Source organism: Leopardus geoffroyi, chromosome C2, assembly GCF_018350155.1.
Source record: "Leopardus geoffroyi isolate Oge1 chromosome C2, O.geoffroyi_Oge1_pat1.0, whole genome shotgun sequence".
In the NCBI taxonomy this organism is placed as follows: domain Eukaryota; kingdom Metazoa; phylum Chordata; class Mammalia; order Carnivora; family Felidae; genus Leopardus; species Leopardus geoffroyi.
In genome coordinates this window covers 107,620,111-107,643,066 of record NC_059333.1, presented here as the reverse complement: position 1 = coordinate 107,643,066, position 22,956 = coordinate 107,620,111, and the positions used below count along the sequence as shown (strand labels likewise).

The window sequence follows — 22,956 nt, the reverse complement described above, 5'->3', positions numbered from 1 at the left end:
ATCAACACTGAAAATCTGCTGTTTAGTGTTGCCACCTTCATTACTTATCTTAGCTAGATCTTCTGCATAACTTGCTACCCTTCTACATCAGCGCTTGCTGCTTCACTTTGCACTTTTATGTTATGGAGACGGTTTCTTTCCTTCAATCTCACAAACTGGCCTCTGCAACCTTTAAACTTTTCTTCTGCAGCTTCCTCACCTGCATTGAAGAGAGTTAGGGCCTTGTTCTGGATTAGGCTTTGGCTTAAGGAAATGATGCGGCGCAGTTGATCTTCTATCCAGACCAGCCAAACTATCTCCACATCAATAATAAGGCTGTTTTGCTTCCTTATCACTCATGTATTCAGTGGAGTAGCACTTTGAGTTTTCTTCAAGAACTCTTCCTTTGCATTTGCACTTAGCTAAGAGAATGGTATTTGGTGCGAGAGGCCTCCCTTTTGACCTGTCTCGGTTTTTGATGTGCCTTCCTCACTAAGCTTACTCATGTCTAGTTTTTTATTGGAAGTGAGAGAGCTGCTACTCCTCCATTCACTTGAACACTTAGAGGTTTTGTAGGGTTCTTAACTGGCCTAATTTCAATAGTGTTGTGTCTCAGGGAATAGGGGGGCCCTAGGAGAGGGAGACAGATGGGGGATGGACAGTTGGTGGGGTAGTCAAAACACACACATTTATCCATTAAGCTCACCATCTCATACAGGTGTGGTTTGGGACACCCCAAGACAATTACAATAATATCACCAAAGATCACTGATCACAGATCACCATCACAAATATAATAATAAGGAAAATGTTTGAATTATTGCAAGAATTATGAAAATGTGATGCAGAGACACAAAGTAAACAAATGCTGTTGGAAAAGAATGGTGCCAATAGACTTGCTTGACACAGGGTTGCCACAAACCTTCAATTTGTAAAAAATATAGTATCTGCAAAGTGCAACAATATGATGAAGCACAATAAAATGAGGTATGCCTGTACTCCTCTCAAGAGGAGGCTACTTGGTTTTTTTCCCCAAGCTGAGGAGAGAGAAGGGGGTTAGGGGGTAAGAGTCCTGGACTGGACCAGTCACTTAACCTCTTACTACCTGTGTGATGGGGGCAAATTAGCCTCCCAGAACAACCATTTTGACTGGTGTAAAACAGAGGGGAAAATAACACACATTAGAGTTGTTGGTAGGAGTAAATTGATAGAATTAGATCTTAAAAAAAGAAGCCTTTGGGGCGCCTGGGTAGCTCAGTCAGTTAAGTGTCCACATCATGATCTCGCGGTTCATGAGTTCGAGCCCTGCATTGCGCTCTGTGCTGACAGCTCAGAGCCTGGAACCTACTTTGAACTCTGTGTCTCCCTCTCCTTCTGCCCCTCACCCCACTCATGTTCTGTCTCTCTCCCTCTTTCAAAAATAAATAAGCATTACAAAATTTTAAAAAAGATTTAAGAAGAAAAAGCCCTTTGTGAATGATAAAGTCCTCTGTAAATTTAGGCACTAATATTAACTCATCTGTGTTAAGAAATATTCATGGAATGAATTCTGTATGCCAGGGACTATGCAGGGCATCAGGGACACAGTAGTGAACAAGGTGGTCTTCATGTCTCCAGCATTTGCATCAGAACCAAGTTGGTCCAAAGAGAGAGAGAGAGACCACTAGAAGCAGAGTCATTACAATGTGAAATTTGCTAGCCAGAGATGGGGGTGAAGGAAGGAGTCAGATAAGATTATTGGTAAGAAACTGACGTCTAAGTATCTGTCTAAAGTCCAGGAATGGTCATCCCAGAAAGAGTGGTAGTGGTGAGGGAAGGACATTCCAGGTGAAGAACATTTGTAAAACCTCAGTGCTTTGAGAGTGCCCATCTGTGGGTGCTTAGGACTGTATAATTGCTCAAGGTGTTGGGAGTTAAAGAGACCCTATGAGAATGGGCAGATGTCAGGGGCCTTATAAATGGCCTCCTAAGTCCTTTCCTGAGTCTTCAGGTCATCAGAGGCCACCAGATGTCTGACGGGACCTCTTTGAATGTCACATTTGGGGCCATCCTCACTCTTCGACCCCACCTTTTTAGGTAGGGAGATCCTAAGACTTTTCCCTCCCCCTTCTTGTAAGTGAGCCCTCCCCTGGTTTAATTTACTTTCATGTCCAGCCTTTAGCCCATGGGAAATAAATTGAACTAAGTTATTCTCCCCAGATCCCCCTTGAATTTTTATTGAAACTTCTTTTCCAAAAACTGTGTTTTGCTCTTGCTTGCAGGCTGCAGATAAAATGGTATGCCAGCTGCCTCTTTTATGAAACCAAGTCTGGCCTTTTAATCACACTCCCCGCCCCCCCCCCCCCCAATTTCCCTATCATCTGGTCTCCAGGCTCTATCTGTGGTAGGCAAAATAATGACTCCACAAAGATGTGCACACCCTAATCCCCAGAACCTGTGATAATGTAGCCTTATGTGGCAAAGAGGACTCTGTAGGTATAGTTAAGTTAAAGGTCTTGAGATGGAGAGATAATCCTGGATCTTCTGGGTGGCACCAATGTAATTACAAGGACCCTTAGAAGATGGAGGCTAGGAGACTCAGAGTTGGAGGAGGTGTGATGAGAAAATAAGAGGGGAGAGGGATGTAGGCCATGAGCTGAGGAATGCAAGCAGCCTCCAGAAGCTGAAAAGGCAAGGAAACATTCTCCTCTAGAGTCTCAAGAAGGAATACAGCCCTGCTGAACCATTTTGGACTTCTGATCTCAAGAGCAGTAAGATAATAAATTTGTGCTGTTTTAAACCACTGCGTTTGTGGTAATGGGAAACAAATACCTCAGCCCTTCTCTGTCCCTCACTCCAAGCCTCCGTTTAGGTGATCCAGTGATCTTTCAACTCTATTCCTTGCCCAAACTCAACTACAGTTTTGCTCAAACTTTCTGTCCTTAATCCTTTCCTAAACCGATTCCTCCACTTGTGCTCTGGAATTCATTCCCTAACTTCCTCAAGCATCTGATTCTAGCTAGTGTTTTGTTCCACATCTTCAATCTCTTCGTTGTTATTGGATTGTTCTTTAGTTCTCCTTATTTTCTTTAAACTTGTACACTCATGCAGTCAGTTCCTAACCTTCTCTCCACACACAGTCCATGACGATGACCGCCACTTCTCACCCCACCCACAAAGACAGTGTCCTGGGGAGTCCCAGTTGCCAAATCTAAGGACATTTCCAATCTCCAGACTCATTTACTTCTCTGGATCTTGATCCTGTTGAGTCACTTTACACCCTTTGGAGACCACAACACAACTTCTCCCTGATTCTTCACGTTCTCCAATCTCTTTGGTCTCTTTTGGTCATTTATTCATTTCTGAATTTAACATTTTATTGAAATCCTACTATGTGTCCGGCACTACGCTAGGGAGTATATATAAATATGCAGACACAGGCCCCTCAAGGAGTTTAGAGTGCACTGGGAAAGACAGACATGCAAAAATAATGATATATATTGTTCTAAGGGCAAAAGCAAAAATGTACACCTGGTGACATGGATGTTCCCAGTCTTCTGCCCAACCTCTAGTCTAGCTACTCAAAGTGTGGTCCCTGGAGCAGCAGGAGAAGCATCACCTGGGAACTTGTAAAAGGCAGGATCTGGGTACTCAGACCTACTGAATCGAAATTTCCATGAGTAGGGTTCAAGTCTGCTCTCTAGTGTCCAAGACTCCCAGCCCCATCTCTACTTCCTCAAGATCCTTTGCCCCTCTGCTCCACTTGAAACAAAACCTCCCATTCTCCAAGGTCTGGCCTTGATGCCACTCCAGTTATGAATCTTCATGTCACCTATTTCTTCCACCTAAGGCAGAATTCATTGCCACCCCTTCTGTTCATACCATTTGCAGAACACTTACCACTCTGTTTTATTCTGTTGGTTTTATGAATGTTTATTGAGTGCTATCAGACACTATGCCAAGGTCTGGGATACAGGAGAAAAGAAGAAAGAGTTCCTTACCACAAGGCATTTGCAGCCTATTATAGTTAATAACGCATATGACCACTTTGCCTGTCTTGTCTTGAATAATTTGAATGTTGACTTCAAATGGTCCAGTATTCACCTAACGTTCACTGATTTTTCAAGTGGCGGGTATTGACATTATCAAGAAACGAAGCAGGATACAGCCATAAGTGATATGACCTGGAGTTGACCTTTAATCTTACTCGTACACATGTTCTGGTACCCTCCGTAATCCATTTCTACTTTCCTCTTCCTGGCAGCCTCTAGTCTCTATCTGAGTACCCTTGAGGGGTAGCAGAAGCGTCAGGGGTAGAGTGTGTGTCCTAAACAGAGACTATCAGGACTTTGGTTTGGATGTTGTTGTTGGTGGTGGAGGGGGTAGAAGAAGCCAGTGCCTAGAGAGCCCCTTGTACCTGTCTGAAGTCCACAGGTCAAAGCCTGCAGAAAATAGAAGCCAAAACCAGAAATCAAATCTGAGAAATAGAGGATAGGAAAATTGTTGTCTTCATATCATTTGAGCTGCTGGATCAAATCTCATCTTAAGGGTTTTTTTCCCCCATCACATTAGCTAATAAATTCCTTTCATTATTTAAGCCAGCATGGATTGGGTGTTCTGTTACTGATAATCACAATTATCCTAATTATTTTAATATTTTATTTGATTCCAAAAAAACAACTAACTTGCCCTCTAGAAAATGAGACTTTCCTCTCACTGTAGACTGATTTCCCCATGTGCAGGTCATTCCTTTGGCCCTATCTGAGAAAGCATAGATTCCTGGGACTGCATGGCCACACCAAACTTCAATTAAGGTTGTTCTGCAATGGCTGTAGATTTGTTTGTTCTTTCTTCTGTTTTTAGTACTATACCGGTTAAAGTTAATTTTATGTGTCAATTTCACTGGGTCATCCAGTGCCCACATATTTGCCTGAACATTACTCTAGGTATGTTTGCGAGAGTATTTCCCGATCAGTCTGGCATTTAAATTGGTAGAATGAGTAAAGCAGATTGCCCTTCCCAATGTGGGTGGGCCTCATCTAAACTGCTGAGGGCCTGAATGTGACTGGTTGAACAGTGACGTTGGTCCTCTCCTGCTCTTGAACTGTAACTTACACCATCAGCCATCGGGTTCTAAAGTTTTCAGATTTGGACCAAAACTTAAGCTGTTGGTTCTCCTGGTTCTCAGGCTTTTGGACTCAGGCTGGAACTACACCACTTGTTTTCCTGGGTCCTCAGCTTACAAATGGCACTTTGTAAGGGGCATTTGTGGGACTTCTGGACTTCTCAGCCTCATAATTGCATAAGCCAATTCCAATTGTTCATGATATATGTATCCTAAGGGTTCTGTTTCTCTGGGGACCCATAACAGTACTCAACCTCTGCTATCACCTACCTCCTCACTTTCACAGTTATAGAAAAAGTGAATGAGTGCTTTCATCGAAGGATAGGTGTGTTTAGACACATGAGGGAGGAAGCCTGAAGCACACATCCTGCTCACAAACCCAGAAACATGCATGGTTATGTGGACCATCATGTATATGGTGTACTTTTTACCTCTGGTTGCTTTCTCTTTGCAGCTACATGTAAAAGCCGTAGAAGATGGTACTGTTCTGGTTGTTCCAGCTGAGACATCAAGGCCAGGAGTTCTGTCAGGTGTCTGTTAATTGGCTGAGGCTGCTTTTCATACACAGCAGGTAACACCCTCAACAACATGGCATTACCTGTTGAAAGAACAATACCAAGAATGATGACTATTAGCTCCCAATCAGTAGAAACACCATTAGTGTCAATTCAGTAAACTTTGCACTTATTCATTAAATGGCCAAGTCTTCTGCTAAAAATAACACAGTATCTTATCCTGAAAAATCACTAGAGCATGGCTTAAACTGATTCCATAAAAGGGAATATTTTATTTATTTATTATCTAATGAAAAATTTTCCTGAGTAATGCACCATGGGGAAAGAGGAAAATTTGACAGTAACTGGACCACACCCTTAAGAAGGAAACAGTTCTGATAAAGAATTCCTGATGAGACACAACATTTGGATGCTGTTTAAATGAAAACTAAGCAGTGCCATAAGCATGAGACTAAATGAAACTGAACCAAAAAAAGAGCACAGAGGAATGTATTCACCTTCCTGAGAGATACGGAGGCATGATTTAGACAACTGACATATGGAAACTATGCTCTATTTTTATGAATAGTTAGGAAAGTAGCAATGCAAATTTAAATCCCCAATTTCTGCACTATTTCAAGGGAAGTTTAGATTCAGCTTTGTTTGTCACACATGATTTACCTCAAAGACATGTAGGGACAACTGGATTTAAAATGGCAAAATCTCAAGAAAAGATACTGCATAAGCTACAGAGACTTATCTGCAAACAACATATGGGAAACATCTGCTTATCACTTTATGGTATGGATTTTTTTTCCCCTCAGAATCCTCTTAAGTACTTACATGTCTCAGGAGAATTGGTTTCTAGGGATTTCTTGAACAAAATTTTTCTTGTGTCTATTTACTTTAAATTTGGCTTTGTATATAGAAGAAATACACAGAAGGAATCAAATAAACAGAAGTGATTACACATATGTAGACCTTTCTTAAATGGCGGGGACATGTCTATATGTAAAGGACATTTAGATGTGAGAATTAAGGAAAGAAAGTCATCATTTTCAGAATATCAGTGACTAAATTTAATAGAAGGGTGATTCTGGATCAAACTGAATGATTATGGGAGATGATAAAGAATGAGAATTGTTTTTCTCACATGCGGTTCATAGAATTGGTCTCCAGCAGATTTTGGACAGTACAAGAGTTCACAGAGTACAAGGTATTGGAAATATACTCAGAGTTTTCTTTTAAAGAAATGTTGTGTCCGTCCCAAAACATTGCTTTATTTTGTTTGTTTTCTATTTTGACCAAGAGTTTTCTTTAAAGGATCAGGAATTTTAAATGTAATGTACAGGGTACATTTGATCATAGAACTTAGTTATGGAGACATCCTGATCAATCTCTAAAAAAGTTTGTGATAAATAGGACTGTCGTTGGAATTGAAGAGAGGAAACTAGTGTAAGGCTTTTTGGTACAATACTCACTCCCTAAACGTCCTGAGACCCCTGAAGGGGAAAACTCCAGATTAGTCATTGTCAGCTGACTTGAATTTCTATCAAATGATGCAAAAAAATAAATGCATAAAAACTTTTTTGAGGGGCACCTGGGTGGATCAGTCGGTTGAGCGTCCAACTTCAACTCAAGTCATGATCTCTGTTTATGAGTTCGAGCCCCACATAGGGCTCACTGTTGTCAGGCTGCCAGGGAAGAGCCCACTTTGGATCCTCTGTCCCTCTCTCTCTGCCCCTCCCCTACTTGCACTCTCCCCAAAACAAATACATATTAATAAATTTTTTTTAAAACTTTTTTTTTGAGTTAGAAACTGATATAGATATAGAAATGCTATCTATCCCATTTATAAACTAATATATTTTTAAATCATGGAATGTTTGAAGCCATTAGATAAATGTAGGCAATAATATAAAGAACAAGGGTGTGCACACCAACCATCTTTTCAAAACAACCTCGTGCCAGAATTGCTTCCTGTCACACTCCTCTCTTTTTCTCTCCAGAGGCAACCACCATCCTAAAGTTGGTATTTATCATCTTCAGGAATGTTTCTACACTTTCGTTGTATGCGTATATGCACCAACGAGAATTTTACAGTGTTGTTTTTCATGCTTTAAAACTTTATATCAGTAAAATTCACACTGTATAAATCTCTTTGTAATAGCTAACTTTTTGTACATTCAACATTGTGTTGAAGTTTTGCTCCAAGGAGCTCTCCCACAGCTGTATGGTATTCTATTGTATATATAGGCAACAATTTATTCATACACTCTATGGTTGAGAGACATTACTATGATTATTTTGATTATGATGATTATGATGATTAGCTTTTACCAATAATGTGGCAGTTTTTATACCTATTTATTTGTGTATAAATGGGAGATCTTCGCTAGGGTACTGCTTCTGAGCTTAATGTGCTTAGAAATCACCCGAGTATCTTGTTAAACCATAGGTACTGATTCCGCAGGTTAAGGGTTTGGGCTTGAGAATCTGAATTTCTAACGAGCTCTCAGGTGATGCTGATGTCCCCTATACCCCATAATTAAGTGGCAAAGCAGTGGTTTTGTCCCTGGAGTTAAGCTTCTAGATGTTTCAAAATTTCTTTGCAATGTGGTTGTATTAGTTTTCTATTGCTGTCATGAGAAATTGCCAAAAGCTTAGTGGGCCAAAACAACACAAATTTATTATTTTATATTTCTATAGTTCAAAAGTCTGACATGAGTCTCACTGAGCTAAAATCCAGGCATTGGAAGGGTCAGGTTCCTTCTTGGTGGTGGTAGAAGAGAATTTATTTCCTCGGCTTCTTTAGTTTCTGGAAACCGTCAGCATTCCTTAGAGTTCCCTTCCTCCATCTTCAAAGTCAGCAACAGAGCAAGTCCTCTGACTCTGCTGCTATCATCATCAATCTCTTTCTCTGATTCTCCCTTCTGCCTCTCTCTTCCACTTTTAAGAATCCTTATGACTACACTGGCCCATGTGTATAATCTAGGATTATCTCCCTATTTTATGTAGCAACCTTAGTTCCATTTTCAATGCAGTGAAACATAACCTGTCCACAAGCTGTGGGGATTAAGACATGAACACTTGGGGGGCACTATCCTGCCTACCATCATGACTATAACAATTCACACACCCACCAGCGGCATGAGTGTTTCTGTTGCTCCATATCTTTGCCAACATTTGGTCTTGACAGACATCGGTTTTTGCCAGTCTGATGGAGTGTGAGATGGTACCTCATTTTTTTGTGTGTGTGCTTGTTTTCATTTTCATTTTCTTAACTGCTTGTGTGACTAAGTACCCTTTTAATAGGCTCACAGGTCATTTCCCCTCTTGTGATTTGACCATTCATATCCTTTGCCTATTTTCACTTGGGATGTTTATATTTTCCTCTTGATTTGTAGAAGGCATTTATTTATTCTGTATACTAGTTTTTTGTTGATTGCTTTTAAAGTTGCAATGTTAATGTAGTTGATTTTTAAAATTTCTTCATAGTTTGTATTTTTTTTTGTTATTGAGATATCTTTCTGTACCCTAGGTTCATAAAAATTTTCTCCTAAAAGCATTATGATTTTCTCATATTTGTCTTTAATCCAGCTGGGACTTACTTTTGTACATGAGGAAGAGATTTTTTGTGTGTATATAAACAATTGCCCTAGCTCCATTTATCAAGTTGTCAGTTGTTTCCCTTCTGATTTTTAATACCTTTTTCATGCAGAAGGTTTCTCATATATCTGGGTCTGTTTCTGGATATTTATCATAGCGTCACCAATTATACTTTTTCTTAATTACAAAATGTTTATAATAAATCATTATATCTCATAGGACAAATTTCTTCATCTTCTACTTCAAATTCCTCTTGGCTCCTTTATATAAATTTTACCATTAGTTTGTCAACTTCCTCAAAAAACTAGATTGGCATTTTTTTCCCCCACACTGAATGTACGGACTAATTTGGGATAATTGACATCTTTGTGAAAGCAAGTCTTCCCATTCAAGAACATGGCCTTCCATCCATGTAGGGTTTAAAAAAATGTCTTCAATGAAGTTTTGTGATATTAGTTGTGTTGTATGTATCTTTTATTAAATTGGTTCCAGGTATCTCATTTTTGTTGTTGCTATTGTAAATAAATGGAAGCTTTAAAAAACGTTCTATCAATTGTCTGCTGGTATTAAGAAAACACTGATTTTTGTGTGTTCTTTCAGCCAGCAAAGCTTGCTCACTTCTCTTAATAATCTGTCTTCAGAGTCTCTTAGATTTGCTGTTTATAGGTAATCAACTCATAATAATTGATGATGGCTTTGTCTCTTTTCTCTGTTTTTATATCTTATGTTTCTTTTTTTTGTCCTACTTTTACTGGCTGAGACCTTTAATGCTCTATGAGTAGAACCAGTGTCTACGGATATCCTTTTGTTATTCCTGTTTTTAAAAATTATGTTTCTAAGGATTCATTATTATGTATGTATATGTTTCTATCAATTTTGGCATTTCTGTTTTATCAGTTTAAGTTTCTGTTTTCTAGTTTGTATATAAATTACTGTTGAATTTTATTAAACGTTTTTCTGCATCTGTTGACACGATTACATGATTTCTCGTTTAAATTGTTAATGTAATAAATTAATAGATAATTCTAATATTTACATGAGTCTTGCAGTCTTGGAATAAACTCAACTTGGTTATAATGTATTTTTATGCTTATATTGTTGAGTATGTTTGGCTAATATTTTATTTAGAGCTTTTGCATTTATGTTCTTGAATAAGACTGGCCTTCCTTTCTTGTACCGTCCTTGTCTCTTTTTAGTATCCTAGTTACTAAAGTTATAGAAAGTTATAGAAAGAATGTAGCGCATTCCTGCACACTCTATTCTCAGAAGCAGTTTGTGTAAGATGAGGATTATGTGTTCCTTGAATGTTTGGTAGAACTTGCTTAGCAAACTTTCTGAGCAATGTTCTATATATTTCATTTTATATAGAACTTTATATAGTTTAGGTTTCTTTATCCTTTAGCAGCGTTTTTGTAATTTGATCAGTTATCACAGAAGTGGACATAGTTATGAAAGACTTCTATTAAAATCTCTATAATTATAGATTTTTCAGTTTCTCATTATTTTGTCAGTCTTCAGCATATATTTTTTGAAACTATGTTACTAAATAATTCTGAGATATCTTCCTGGTAAAGTGTTTATCATACTTTATTCTCTTTCCCTTAAAGTCTATTTTTGATTGATATTAATATAACTATTCTAGCTTTTTTGAATTGTACCTGTTTCATACATTCTCCCCTTGGCCTTGTAAAATTTTTACTTTGAACATTTCTAGGTTCTTATGTTTTATGTGTGGTTCTTGTAGATGACACATAGCTGAGGATTTTAAAAATATTCTTACTTGACAACTTATGTCTCTTAATTGGAAAGTTTGTTTTATTAATATTTATGATGATTATTGGTACACTTGGATTTATTTTTACAATACTGTGTTGTGTTTTGTTATTCATCTTGCTTTGTCTATGCCTTTTTCCATTCTTTACTGCTTTCTATTGAACAAGTTTTGTTCAATTCTTTCTATTCCTTCTATTTGAAAATTCTATTTCCTTTTGGTTCTCATGGCTGTCTTTAAAAGATACATTCTGGACCTAACAAAACAAAATTAATTTCTCTATCATCTTCCTGAACAATGAAATGACCTTAGAATACTTTATTGAACTTAAAGAGTATATTTTGGATGATTTTCTTAGATTTTTCTTCCAATTCTTTAATATTCTCTTCAGCTTTGCCTATTAGTCATTTAACCCATTCCTTGAGGTTTTTAAATTTTCAATTAATTTTTTTTTATTTCTAGAAATTACTTATGGTCCTTAAAAAAAAATCTGCCTAGTCTTTTTCTTTTGACAATGTCTTTTCTTTGTTCATGTTTCCAACTCCTTGTGGATCTAAAATAATTTCAATTTTTTTTTTAACATTTACTTATTGTTGAGAGACAGAGAGAGACAGAGCATGAGCAGGGGAGGGGCAGAGAGAGAGAGAGAAACAGAATCTGAAGCATGTTCCAGGCTTTGAGCTGTCAGCAGAGTCCAATGCAGGGCTCAGACCCATGAACCGCATGATCATGACCTGAGTCAAAGGCAGAAGCTTACCCGACTGAGCCACCCAGGTGCCCCAAGGATCTAAAATAACTTTAAACACACCTATTTTCTAGTTCCTAGGTGATATTTTAAATCAATGAAGTTTTTGGGAGAGGGGTGTTTAATCCTTTTTTCTGTTTCTGCTGATTCTGATTTGTTGCGGATTGTTTCCTCCTATGTTTAAATATTTTTATTGTGAACTTGTTTTTACTGTGGCAGATAGTACACACTGAATCTTGCACATGTGTGAGGGCAGACCCACAGTCACAGACTTTTAGGGACTCTGCAAAGTTCAGTTAAAGAGAGACATGCCTACTTCTCACTTACTTGGTGTAGGACAGAGAATGGGGCTATATCCACTGAAATCCAATATACAACTCTCTGAGGGTCTGGCTTTAGGTGAGGGTCTCACTCCTAACTCTCCACTCCGGCCTAAGCTTTGCTCCCACATGGTCATTAATTAATACTTGGTTGCTGCAGAACTGATAACCCTTCCCTCCCTTTACCTCCCTCCAGGGGGGCGGGGGCTTAGCATCAGCTCTTGGGCTTACGCATTTGGTTGTGGTTCCCCCCTTTACCTTTGGCCCCTGGATATTTCCCTAACTTTATTGGTAGTCCATTTGTACATTTAATGTTATTATAATGTAAATGTATTTCTAGGCGTTTCGTACACTAGTTTTCAGCTTATATAGACCTTCATTATTTCCACAGAAGCAGGAATCCCTAAATTTACTTTAAAAACATGAACTTTGACTCTAAACCTAGTGAAATCGTATCATTTCCGCATAATATTGGTTTATGAAAAGAAACATTCCTAAAATCATCTAGTTCCTCTCCCCCCAGCTCTTTCTTAATTCAGATTTATCGCTTTTGCTTTGTTGTTTGTCATTTTATAAGTATGTTTATAAAAGCAGAGTTGCAACTCCAGAAGGCTTAAAGATGGAATAACTCAGAATGGACTTGGCTTCTAGGGCCATCAAAACCCTTACCAAGTTGGTTTATCTCAGAATCACAGAGTAATTTTCACAACTCAGACCTATAAAACTGTGTACAAAGGATAAGTGGGAAAGTTTTCTATACATAAAGGGCTGTGAAACTGTAAAAGCGCCACACGAAATGCTGGAATGATGATCTTGCTTTCATGCCTCTATGCCTGCTGACTTACTTCCCCCCCTACCTCCCCTCCCCTCCCCTGCCTTTCATCCCTCAGTGTTACCAATTCAAGTTACAACAGCTAATCCTCACGGGGACAGTCTTAGCCCAGTTTCCCCACCTCTTTCCCCTCTGACCCTCCTCCAATTAATCTGACTGCAGTGTAAACCTTTGCGGTCTATTATTGTGCAACGTCCACATTTCCCTCGCCCTCCCACCCAGCCCCCTCCCCTCCAAATTCTGGGGAACTCCCGTTACCGCGGTGCCACCGGCATTACTCATTCATCTCCATTCAGGCTTTCCCCAGCATTTATTAAGGGCTCTCTGCTCCTGCCTCTCACTCTCCCTCTCCGCTGCTCAAACACTGCTCACTCGAGAGCTTGCCTCGTCCCCTCAGGCCAGCTGTGGGAAGCGGCAAAAGAAAGAACTTTGTCTCTCTCCAGCAATGCATCTCCCTGCGATTCTGTTTTGTGCTCTCTGGTGTGCGGTGTCTGCCGAGACCTCGGATGATTATGAGCTCATGTATGTGAATTTGGACAACGAAATAGACAATGGACTCCATCCCACTGAGGACCGTAAGTTCATTTTAACTGTTTCTCTGCTAACCCTAACTACATATCCATCCCTGTGGGTCTAAATATTATACATATACTTCGTAGCCAACGAAATGAGCTTTAAAAAAAACTATGGTTTGTTTTGCAAAAGAAAAGAAGCACTTTAGGAAAGGGGGAGGTTTCAAAAAGTTCTGTCACAGACACATAATGGCTTGGACCGCATGAAATCGCCGATATTTGCCTGTTTTGAGCCTCATGAACGGCAATTTCACAGCGTTCCACTTAATATGTACCTCCGTGAATGGTTTCTGTCATTGTCGAGAGTCACGCGCTGTTTTCCGGAGGTGTCCTTAAAGGGGAGGGGGTGCTGGGGACGGGCAGTAACTTGGGACCACCGAGGGAGGTCGGCTTTCTACAAGGCACGCCCTGGGAAGGCCTGGGCGGGCCGGTAACGCTTGTGTCCCGCGCTCTAGCCACGCCGTGTGACTGCCGTCGGGAGCACACCGAGTGGGACAAGCTCTTCATCATGCTGGAGGACTCGCAGATGAGGGAGGGCATGCTGCTGCAGGCCACCGACGACGTCCTCCGGGGCGAGCTGCAGAGGCTGCGGGCGGAGCTGGGCCGCCTGGCGGGCAGCCTGGCGAGGCCGTGCGCGCCGCCGGCCCCCGCGGAGGCCCGGCTGGCCCGGGCTCTGGACGAGCTGCTGCAGGCGAGCCGCGACGCGGGCCGCAGGCTTGCGCGCCTGGAGAGCGCAGAGACGCCGCGCCCGGAGGAGGCGGGGCGCGCCCTGGGCGCGGTGCTCGAGGAGCTGCGGCGGACGCGAGCCGACCTCCGCGCGGTGCAGGGCTGGGCGGCCGGACGCTGGCTGCCGGCAGGTAAGGACGCGGAGCGGAGCGGCCCCCTCCCCTCCCCCGCCGCTTTGTCCTCGGAACGCGCGTGGCGGGAAGCCCAGTGGCAGCCCCCTAGGGCCAGCTTCAGTGGGGACACACGCAGCTCTAGTTCTCTATGCACGCTCACACGGATCACATACGCCATACAAGGCCCGAAAACTGACTTTAAAAAGTATTCTCCGGCCGCGGGGAGCCCAGAGGAGACCTGTGCACGTAACCATCACAGTCTTGAAATAGACGTCAAGGGCCCCTGACACCCGATCCGACCAGGAGGTGCAGGAGCTCCATTGGCCGGTTATAACCGTGACCTCTCTAGCTGTCCGGCTTCCCTCCGTTAGGGATTTCCACTTCTTCTAATTTTAGCCTGTCTCTCTTTAGGGGGGAAAGGGCTCCGGTTCCCCCGCGCTATTTCAGGGCCCAGCCTAATTTTTAGGGACACGTTCCAATCCCTGGGCCGGCCCCTCCTCCCCGCTGATTCTGAGCAAGAGACTTGAGACTGAACCTGATCTCCTGAAAGATTAGTAAAATTCCTGAGGGGTCCCCCAGCCCCCGGGGCCTGGGGAATTAGCCTGTGAGAGAGGAGGCTTGGGATAAACTTGCGGGGGCGGGATCCAAGGTAGAATGGTCTGAGGTAGGAGCCAATTGGTAACCCTCTTCCCCAGTGATTTAAGGGGTGAGAGCCAAAGGAGAGAGAGGGAGAGAGAGAGAGAGAGAGAGACAGGCGGTTCGAACCAGATGCAACTTGTTGGAAGTCCCATGTGATACTACATGAATCTCCAAACACATGTAGGCCTGAAAAATACATTGGGAAGATGGCTAAAAGAAATGAGATTTATTTGGAGCCAAGTAACACTCCTTTACAAGTCAAACTTTTTTGGAGATAGCAGGGCAAAAATCATTTGTGGGTTATATTAGAAAATCAGCGACTTGGGTAAGAAAATATCATTTACGCTGTTCCTGAGAATCTCATGAAGGGAAAACAATCACAAACAATGCCATTCCTCTTTATAGTTACAATAAAGCAACTCATCTGTTGAGGTAGGAGGAAGAATCATAAGCATGTGTGAGAGCATGTTTCATTTAAAATTACAGAAACCATACCAGAGTATCAGTCGTTACTAAATAGCTGAGGACTGTTTGGCAGTACTGAGCATATTTTCTTGAATGTATTACGTGTGGTTTCAGAGACTGAAAAAGCATAAAATGAAATATACAATAGATCCTCAATGTAAGTGGCAAAGAGACAAATTATAATCTGGTGGCTGTCTTAATGGATGAAATCTCTTGTCTTTGGCAAACCATGTAAAATCATTGTACATTTAATGTACCTGATTAACGCGAATTTTCACTCTCACCTCTGTATGCTAGTTAGAGCAGAGAGGAATGTATTTCTGAATTCTAAAATAGTTAATTTCTTATATCCAATAGTACTTTTTCCACATGGTTTGGTTTCTCTTCCCTTGGTTTCCTGCCAGCTTGGTTCCTAAGGGATTCCTAATTATTCTGTTGTCGGCCTCCTAAGAACCTGGTTTTAATTTTGTTCGGTCTTTGATAACATAATCAGAAAAACCTATTAGTTGAAAGCCATTTCATGAGAGTCTCTGGCATTTTAAAGAGATAGCAAGAGCCTCAGTGACTGGTCCCCACCAAAAAATCCACAAAAATCCTGTGAACAACAAGTTCCACTCCATGAACTCCTATGGCCAGTGCACCCTGCAGGGGAAGCTGGGTCTCAGAGAGGCAATCAAGGAATGCTTTGGAATGCAATCCTGACTGCCTGGGTTTATTTAAACAGGAAATCAGTTAATTAGACTGCAATAGGCCCCTTCTTGAACAGTACTTTACTGGGACATTACAGAGAAGATCTCAAATGGTTATGCATCTTTTATTCCATTATCTTTGTGTGATTTAATTAACACAACTAGATAAAAAAAATGCATCTACCGATTTCATTTGAAAAAAGAATGCCTCATTAAGAATTTCAAAAATCTTCAAAAATTCAAATTACTCACTGAAAAAGTTAACAGCAAAATGTAACAGGGCCAACTTGTGCTTTAGTGTTGTTGTTACTTTCATACAATTTTCTGAATCTCAGTATTTCTTTGATTATTTCTAGGTCCACATCTGTTTAACTTTTTAGGACAGAGCCTAGCCCTCAATCACTTGCAGTCATTGAACTTAGTTCAGCACACTTTTCATGGGCGTTTGGTGCCTGCAAGTTCTGCACATTCACCAGTTAGTCTCTAAATGCTCTGGAAGTTTGCTTATCAAAGCTATTTTATGGTAAATCTTCAGTTTGTCATAAAGCGAATACTTCGGCCTCATTTACATTAAAAAAAAGTTCTTTTTTCTGGTCTCTCATACACCTATGAAGTTATCACAAAGTAGAGCTCACCCGTGAAAGGTTTTAGCATGTTTCCCAGAGACACCTAGAAGATCTTCACTTCAGCATCTCTAGCTTCCTGACCAGACATGTGACCTGGAGATGAACTGAGGTGGGAGTTTACTGAGCTCCCAACTCCCATGTCACAAAGTCTCCTTCTAAGTGCTCTTGAGCAGAAATATGTTCTCCAGTAGGCCCCTTGAAAGAGTTCACTCTTCCTTAAAGGCTATTGTTGCTTAAACAGTATTTATAAGCCTGTGGACAAAATAAGAGTTTCTAAGCATATCCTTGGGCTACACAGTTCTTCCCGAGTACTATATATTTGTTGCTTACAGACTTGCAGAATATTAGGAGGAGACTGGAAGAGGCTTTTAACCTATAAAAGCCTAGAGAGATATGGGGCTCATCAAAAACTGCATGCTTGCTAATAGTAAAACAAACTGAGTTCCAGTCCCCCTAGTCAAATCTAGGGGTTCTTCTACCATTAAGAAGCAATGCAGTGTGCTAGTTAGGGCGTGGCCTCTGATGACCAGGTTACTTAGTGCTCTATGCCTTACTTTTCTCCTTTGTAGAATGGGAATATTAAGACTATCCCTTAATATGGGAATATTAAGATGAAAATGATATGGAGGGATTAGAACAGTATTTGGTACACAGAGATTACCCAATTAGAGTTAGTCATCATTATCATCTATTGCTGACTTTCAAAGGTAGCTTTCTACAAACTTTGCAAAGTTTACAACTATCTGGAACATGAGGTATATGAAATGTATTCAGCAACAATATGACTGTCCTAGATTTTCACTTAAAAATGCATGTTGACTTGGGGCATCTGGGTGACTCAGCTGACTGAGCACCAACTCTTGGTTTCTGCTCGGGTCACAATCTCACAGTTCATTAGATCGAGCCCTGAGTCAGGCTCTGCACTGACAGCACTGAGCCTGCTTGGGATTCTTTCCCTCTTCCTCTGCTCCTCTTCTGTGCTGGTGCTCACTTGCTGGCTGTCTCTCTCTCAAAATAAATAAATAAAACATTAACACATAAAATAAAAATACATGTTGACCATGAGTAAATAGGGTGAGCCAGGTCCATTGAATTTCATAGGTTTTTTGTTTTTGTTTTTATTCTAAAAGCTTGGTGAAGTCAAGAAGAGGGAAACAAGTTTGGCTCTAGGTTTTTTGAAAATACAGTGTCATTGTTTGAAGTTAAAGCATAGTGACTCAACATTTTTATTTAAAAAAAAAGCAGTAGGGGTGCCTGGGTGGCTCAGTCGGTTAAGCGTCCGACTTCAGCCAGGTCACGATCTCGCGGTCCGTGAGTTCGAGCCCCGCGTCAGGCTCTGGGCTGATGGCTCAGAGCCTGGAGCCTGTTTCCGATTCTGTGTCTCCCTCTCTCTCTGCCCCTCCCCCGTTCATGCTCTGTCTCTCTCTGTCCCAAAAATAAATAAACGTTGAAAAATAAAAATAAAAAAATAAAAAAATAAAAAAAAAGCAGTAAAAGGAAATAAGCTAATTGTAAGGGGGAACTAGTTATTAAAATATGGTTTCCATTATTTTCTGAGTTGGGACAGTTTGGCTTCCCTGCATGTCATCTTGTCCACTTAGATGCCTCACTGAGCAAGCCTCACAATTGACTTTCCTTATTCCTGTTTTCTTTGCTCTACCAAGAAATCACTCTTGAAGCTCCTCAAGTCATGGTGTTATACTGCATATAATTTTCAGTGGTAGTCATTAAAATGCCTGTGCTAAAAGACCCAAATGCTGGAATCGTTTCTGAGTGAATTTATATTTTCTCTCCTATCCTTCTTACTTTCTTGCCATTCTAGGTTGTGAAACAGCACTTTTATTCCCAATGCGTTCCAAGAAGATTTTTGGAAGCGTGCATCCAGCGACACCAATGAAGCTTGAGTCTTTTAGTGCCTGCATTTGGGTCAAAGCCACAGATGTATTAAACAAAACCATCCTGTTTTCGTATGGCACAAAGAGAAATCCATATGAGATCCAGCTGTACCTTGGCTATCAGTCCATAGTGTTTGTGGTGGGTGGAGAGGAGAACAAACTGATTGCTAATACTGTGATTTCCCTGGGAAAGTGGACCCATCTGTGCAGTACCTGGAATTCAGAGAAGGGGCGCATGTCCTTGTGGGTAAACGGTGAACTGGTGGCTGCCACTGCTGAGATGGCCATAGGTCATATTGTTCCTGAGGGAGGGATCCTGCAGATTGGCCAAGAAAAGAACGGCTGCTGTGTAGGTGGTGGCTTTGATGAAACACTAGCCTTTTCTGGAAGACTCACAGGCTTTAATATCTGGGATCGTGTTCTCAGCAATGAAGAGATAAGAGAGACCGCAGGAGAAGATTCTTGTCACATCCGGGGAAATGTTGTTGGGTGGGGAGTCACAGAAATTCAGCCACATGGAGGAGCTCAGTATGTTTCATAAGTGTTGTGAAACTCTACTTGAAGCCAAAGAAAGAAACTCACGTTTTCAACATATGCCAGTTGGGAAGGTCTAAAAACCTCAGTGCATATTAAGCACACTTGAGATTAATGAAGGGGAGAGTTGAGATCAATTTTTATTCATCTTGGCAAAATACTGAATAAACAGTTGAAGACAAGACATTGGAGAATGCTTTTGGGGATATTGTTACTAGACTTTATGCCAGGTGCTTTCAGATTAATGCCATGTCTTTGTCAGATAAACTCTCAAATAATTAAAACGGACTGTATTGTTGAACAGAAGGACAATTGTTTTACTTTCCTTTGGTTAATTTTGTTTTGGCCAGAGAGGACTTTTACATTGGAAGAAAAATAACATATTGCTGTCCATTGTTCATTGTTATTGGTATGTACCTTATTAAAAAATGATAAAACATATTTATACTACAATGTGACTTAACAAATGCAAATGTAGTTTATGTGTTATAACCAAATGTCACTTTTTTGAGAAGATAGTTATATAAGTTATATTGTAAAATGGTTTTGTATTAATTTTATTAAGACTATTTTTGTAAAGCTGTACTGTAAATAAAATATTTTATAAAACTATCCCGTATCATCTAACTATAAATTTAAAAGATGTTTTGGAGCAAATCCAAACTCAAAGTAGGAAACAGTTTTCAGATACTAATCTACTGTGTGAATGGTAATAGCTAATATTGTTAGAAATAAACTATAGAGTTGCTTTAAGCTTTGGCTCCCTATAAATCATAAGCAAAACATCTGATCTTGGCTAAGTCAATTCATCTCTCTGGGTTTTAGTTTTCTCCACTGAGAAATCAAGGAATTGAGGAAAAATGATCTCTAAGTCCCTTCCAATTTGGCAAATCTATGACCATATACAACTTTCTGTCCTGTGTAACACAGCAACAAACATAAATTAGCATAGTTCCCCAAATGTATGTGATGAGGACTGTTACTGGGGAGATCTAAGAATCTGGAAAGGAAATGATGACTCCTACCCTGAAAGCGTACCCCATTCTCATACTCATGCATGAAGGAGAGGACAATCAAACCTCTTCACCCTGCAGAAGGTGAGGTAACTCTCTCCTACACTGATGTTCTCCTCCTGTCGAGGTTATGCAGGGCTAATAGAAGACTACAGCAAAGCTGTTTCTGAATGTCAGTAGCAAATGTGGTAGGGCCACAGTGATGATACGTCCACCTAAAGACAGGGCCTGAGCAACCACAGGTCTTCATGGTTTGGGAGGTTTGGAGAATAGGGCCAGGAGTAGTTATCAAACCACATTTTATAACTAACTAGTTGAGTGTCCTTAGACAAGTCACTTAACTCTTCTGGGTTTTCTCAGTAAAAGAAGGGAATTGGTCTCTCATTGCCTTTATCAATAAAATGCCATGAATCTAGGTATGCTTGAGGATGTTTGTGGTATCAATATAGTTTCATTCCACTTGTGAGACCCACAAAATCAGGCTGATGGATCTCCAAAAAGGGTGTTCACAGTTGAGGTCAAAGGCCAGTCTCAGAACCTTGGAGGTTACATGATTCAAGGTTGTAGGCACACTGGCCATACGTTAAGTCCTTGTTTAGCCATTATCTATATGACTTGGAAACTTAACTGGAAGAAAAAAAAACACTAGATCCAACCACAAGCAGAGAATTAGGCATGCCTTCAATTTCCACATCCCAGGTGCAAGAATTAGATCTGCCCAAAATACATGCAAACTCGTATTCTGACAGAGTTAAGCATAAGGGCATTTTTAATTTTTTTATGGGGATCACACATTGAGGGTAAAGAAGAAGCAAACAGAAGAAAAATAAGGAATTCTTGGGTTACAAAAGTAGAAATCTCATCTGCTACGGCAGTAAATCCAGATAAGTGGTTCAAGGGATTTCTGATTGTTCCCTAATACTTATTTTTTTCCCTCTGTTCTAAAGTAACAACATTCTGGTTTAAATAGTGAGTATGCCCACTCATAGTAAGACTGTATTTTCCAGCATCAATTGCAGCTAGGTGTGGCCAGGTGACTAAGTTCTGGCTGATGTTGAAATATTGAATGTAAATCTCTTTCCCTTCCTCTTCCTCCTGATTGGAATATGGGAATGATGGCAGGAGTTTCAGCAACCATCTTAGACTGTGAAATTCGGGGCAATTTGGGTCTCACATGTTGTGAAGCTGCCTTGTCAGTCCTGGGCTGCCTATCCCTGCACTTCTTTTGTAGGAGAGAAAACTACACTTCTGGCATTTTAAACCCACTATTGTTTGACCAACCTAATCTGATCCAGTAGAACAATTTTTGTTTTAATTGAAAAGACCACACACACTTTATTCCCTCAAAGCACTCATAGACTATACTTAGAAAATACATTTTATAAATTCTCAGGAAGTTGGCTATTTGACTGTTTTTTTTTTTCTAATAGTATTTAATGAGTTTCAGAATACATAGTGTCCTCAAAAGGAAGAAGTAAGAAACATGTAAAACTGACATAAAATTTCTAAAAAGAAATATCAGTATGCTGGTGTAGTTTGGCACATTGGCAAAGAGTTTCATTCGCCAGAATGGTTATTAAGGGCATCGCTATATCATGGTGTTGTAAAATGTGCAAGATGACTCAAGTTTTTAGGAGGAAAAAATATAATACGTTATATATAGAAAATATAAAATATCGTGTGTACGTGTACTAGAGTGACCAATTGCCCTGGTTTGCCTAGAATTGTCCCCCCTTTAGCACTGAGAGTCAGTCCTGTGTCTCAGAAAACTCTTCAGTTCTAGACAAATTGTGACAGTTTGTCACTTTGTCACTCTAGTACATATGTATGTATGTCACTAGAGCAATATTTTTGCATATGAATATGTGAACAAAACAGAGTTGATATATTTTCCTTGTCTATCACAATATAAATTGGCTTTTTGTGAAATGTTAATTCCTTTAAAATATATTCAGAACATTTTACTACTAAGTATACATTTTAGAGTTTGGTACTTGCCATTAGTTAATTAACTTCACTTTAACAATTACATTTGCAAACAAAGAAGAAATTTTAACTGATGTTTAGTTTTTTTAATTAAATATTATGATAGAAAGCTTTTCGTTGAGAAGCTTACTGAGGTCAAATGTTTCCAGAACTGTCTTTTAGCCCCTTAATAAATAGCACTCATAAAGTTAAAAATCTTGGTCAAAGTAATGATATACGTTTACATCTATATTCATGGATTTCAGTGAACTAGAAAATAGATTACTGACACTTGCATTCAGTTTCATAAATTTGGACTGTGAAAGAAAGCATGCTGGTGTTGGGCTCAGAAATCCAGCATTCTAATCTTAGAACACCATCACCTAACAACTAGAAGAAGTCAGACCTGCCAAGTAATCTTGATGAGTTTCACAGTAGCCAAGACATTAGAGATAAAGGACTTGCCTACCTTGCTGCAGGGTTATTATGAAAATAAGAGAAAAACTGATAATGTATCTAAAAGTACTTCCTAAACTAATATTTGAAATCAAAGTTGTCTTTAAGTTTTTCCATATTGTTACCAGTGGGTTAAATCAAAAAGAAGCAAACACGTGAAAATACATATGAATAAGCTAACATAAAGATTCCCTTATATTGCGGAGAAGTCATTCTCAGAGGCCGGCCCAGGGATGTTCCTCTCTGTGCAGGCCTTATTTGACTTCACAGCAACATCTGCTGGTGGAGTCAAGCAGGTGCAAACTCTGGAGTGCAACTGATCCCAGACTTAGTTAACAATTCAGAAGAGGGCCTTTTCTGTTTCAAGAGGTGTCTCTATTTCTTGATCCACATTTGGGTTGGCTTTTTT

At 40.2% G+C, this 22,956-nt stretch overlaps 2 protein-coding genes across 11 annotated transcripts in view; one reads left to right on the top strand and one right to left on the bottom strand.

Annotated features, from left to right (window-relative positions):
• VEPH1 (ventricular zone expressed PH domain containing 1) overlaps positions 1–22,956 on the bottom strand; it is a 254,768-nt gene that overhangs the window by 185,870 nt on the left and 45,942 nt on the right. For all 10 annotated transcript variants that reach the window (XR_006718589.1, XR_006718588.1, XM_045503154.1 and 7 more), the window contains one exon: positions 5,515–5,681. Coding sequence is in view for 8 of the 10 variants with exons in the window: in XM_045503154.1 (XP_045359110.1) it covers positions 5,515–5,681 (167 nt within the window). In the remaining 2 variants the exon portion in view is untranslated. The remainder of the gene's footprint in view (positions 1–5,514; positions 5,682–22,956) is intronic.
• PTX3 (pentraxin 3) lies at positions 12,947–19,725 on the top strand. Its single transcript, XM_045503160.1, has 3 exons — positions 12,947–13,429; positions 13,882–14,283; positions 18,507–19,725. Exons 1-3 carry the CDS (start codon positions 13,300–13,302, stop codon positions 19,118–19,120), a joined length of 1,146 nt encoding a protein of 381 aa, XP_045359116.1. The 5' UTR covers positions 12,947–13,299; the 3' UTR covers positions 19,121–19,725.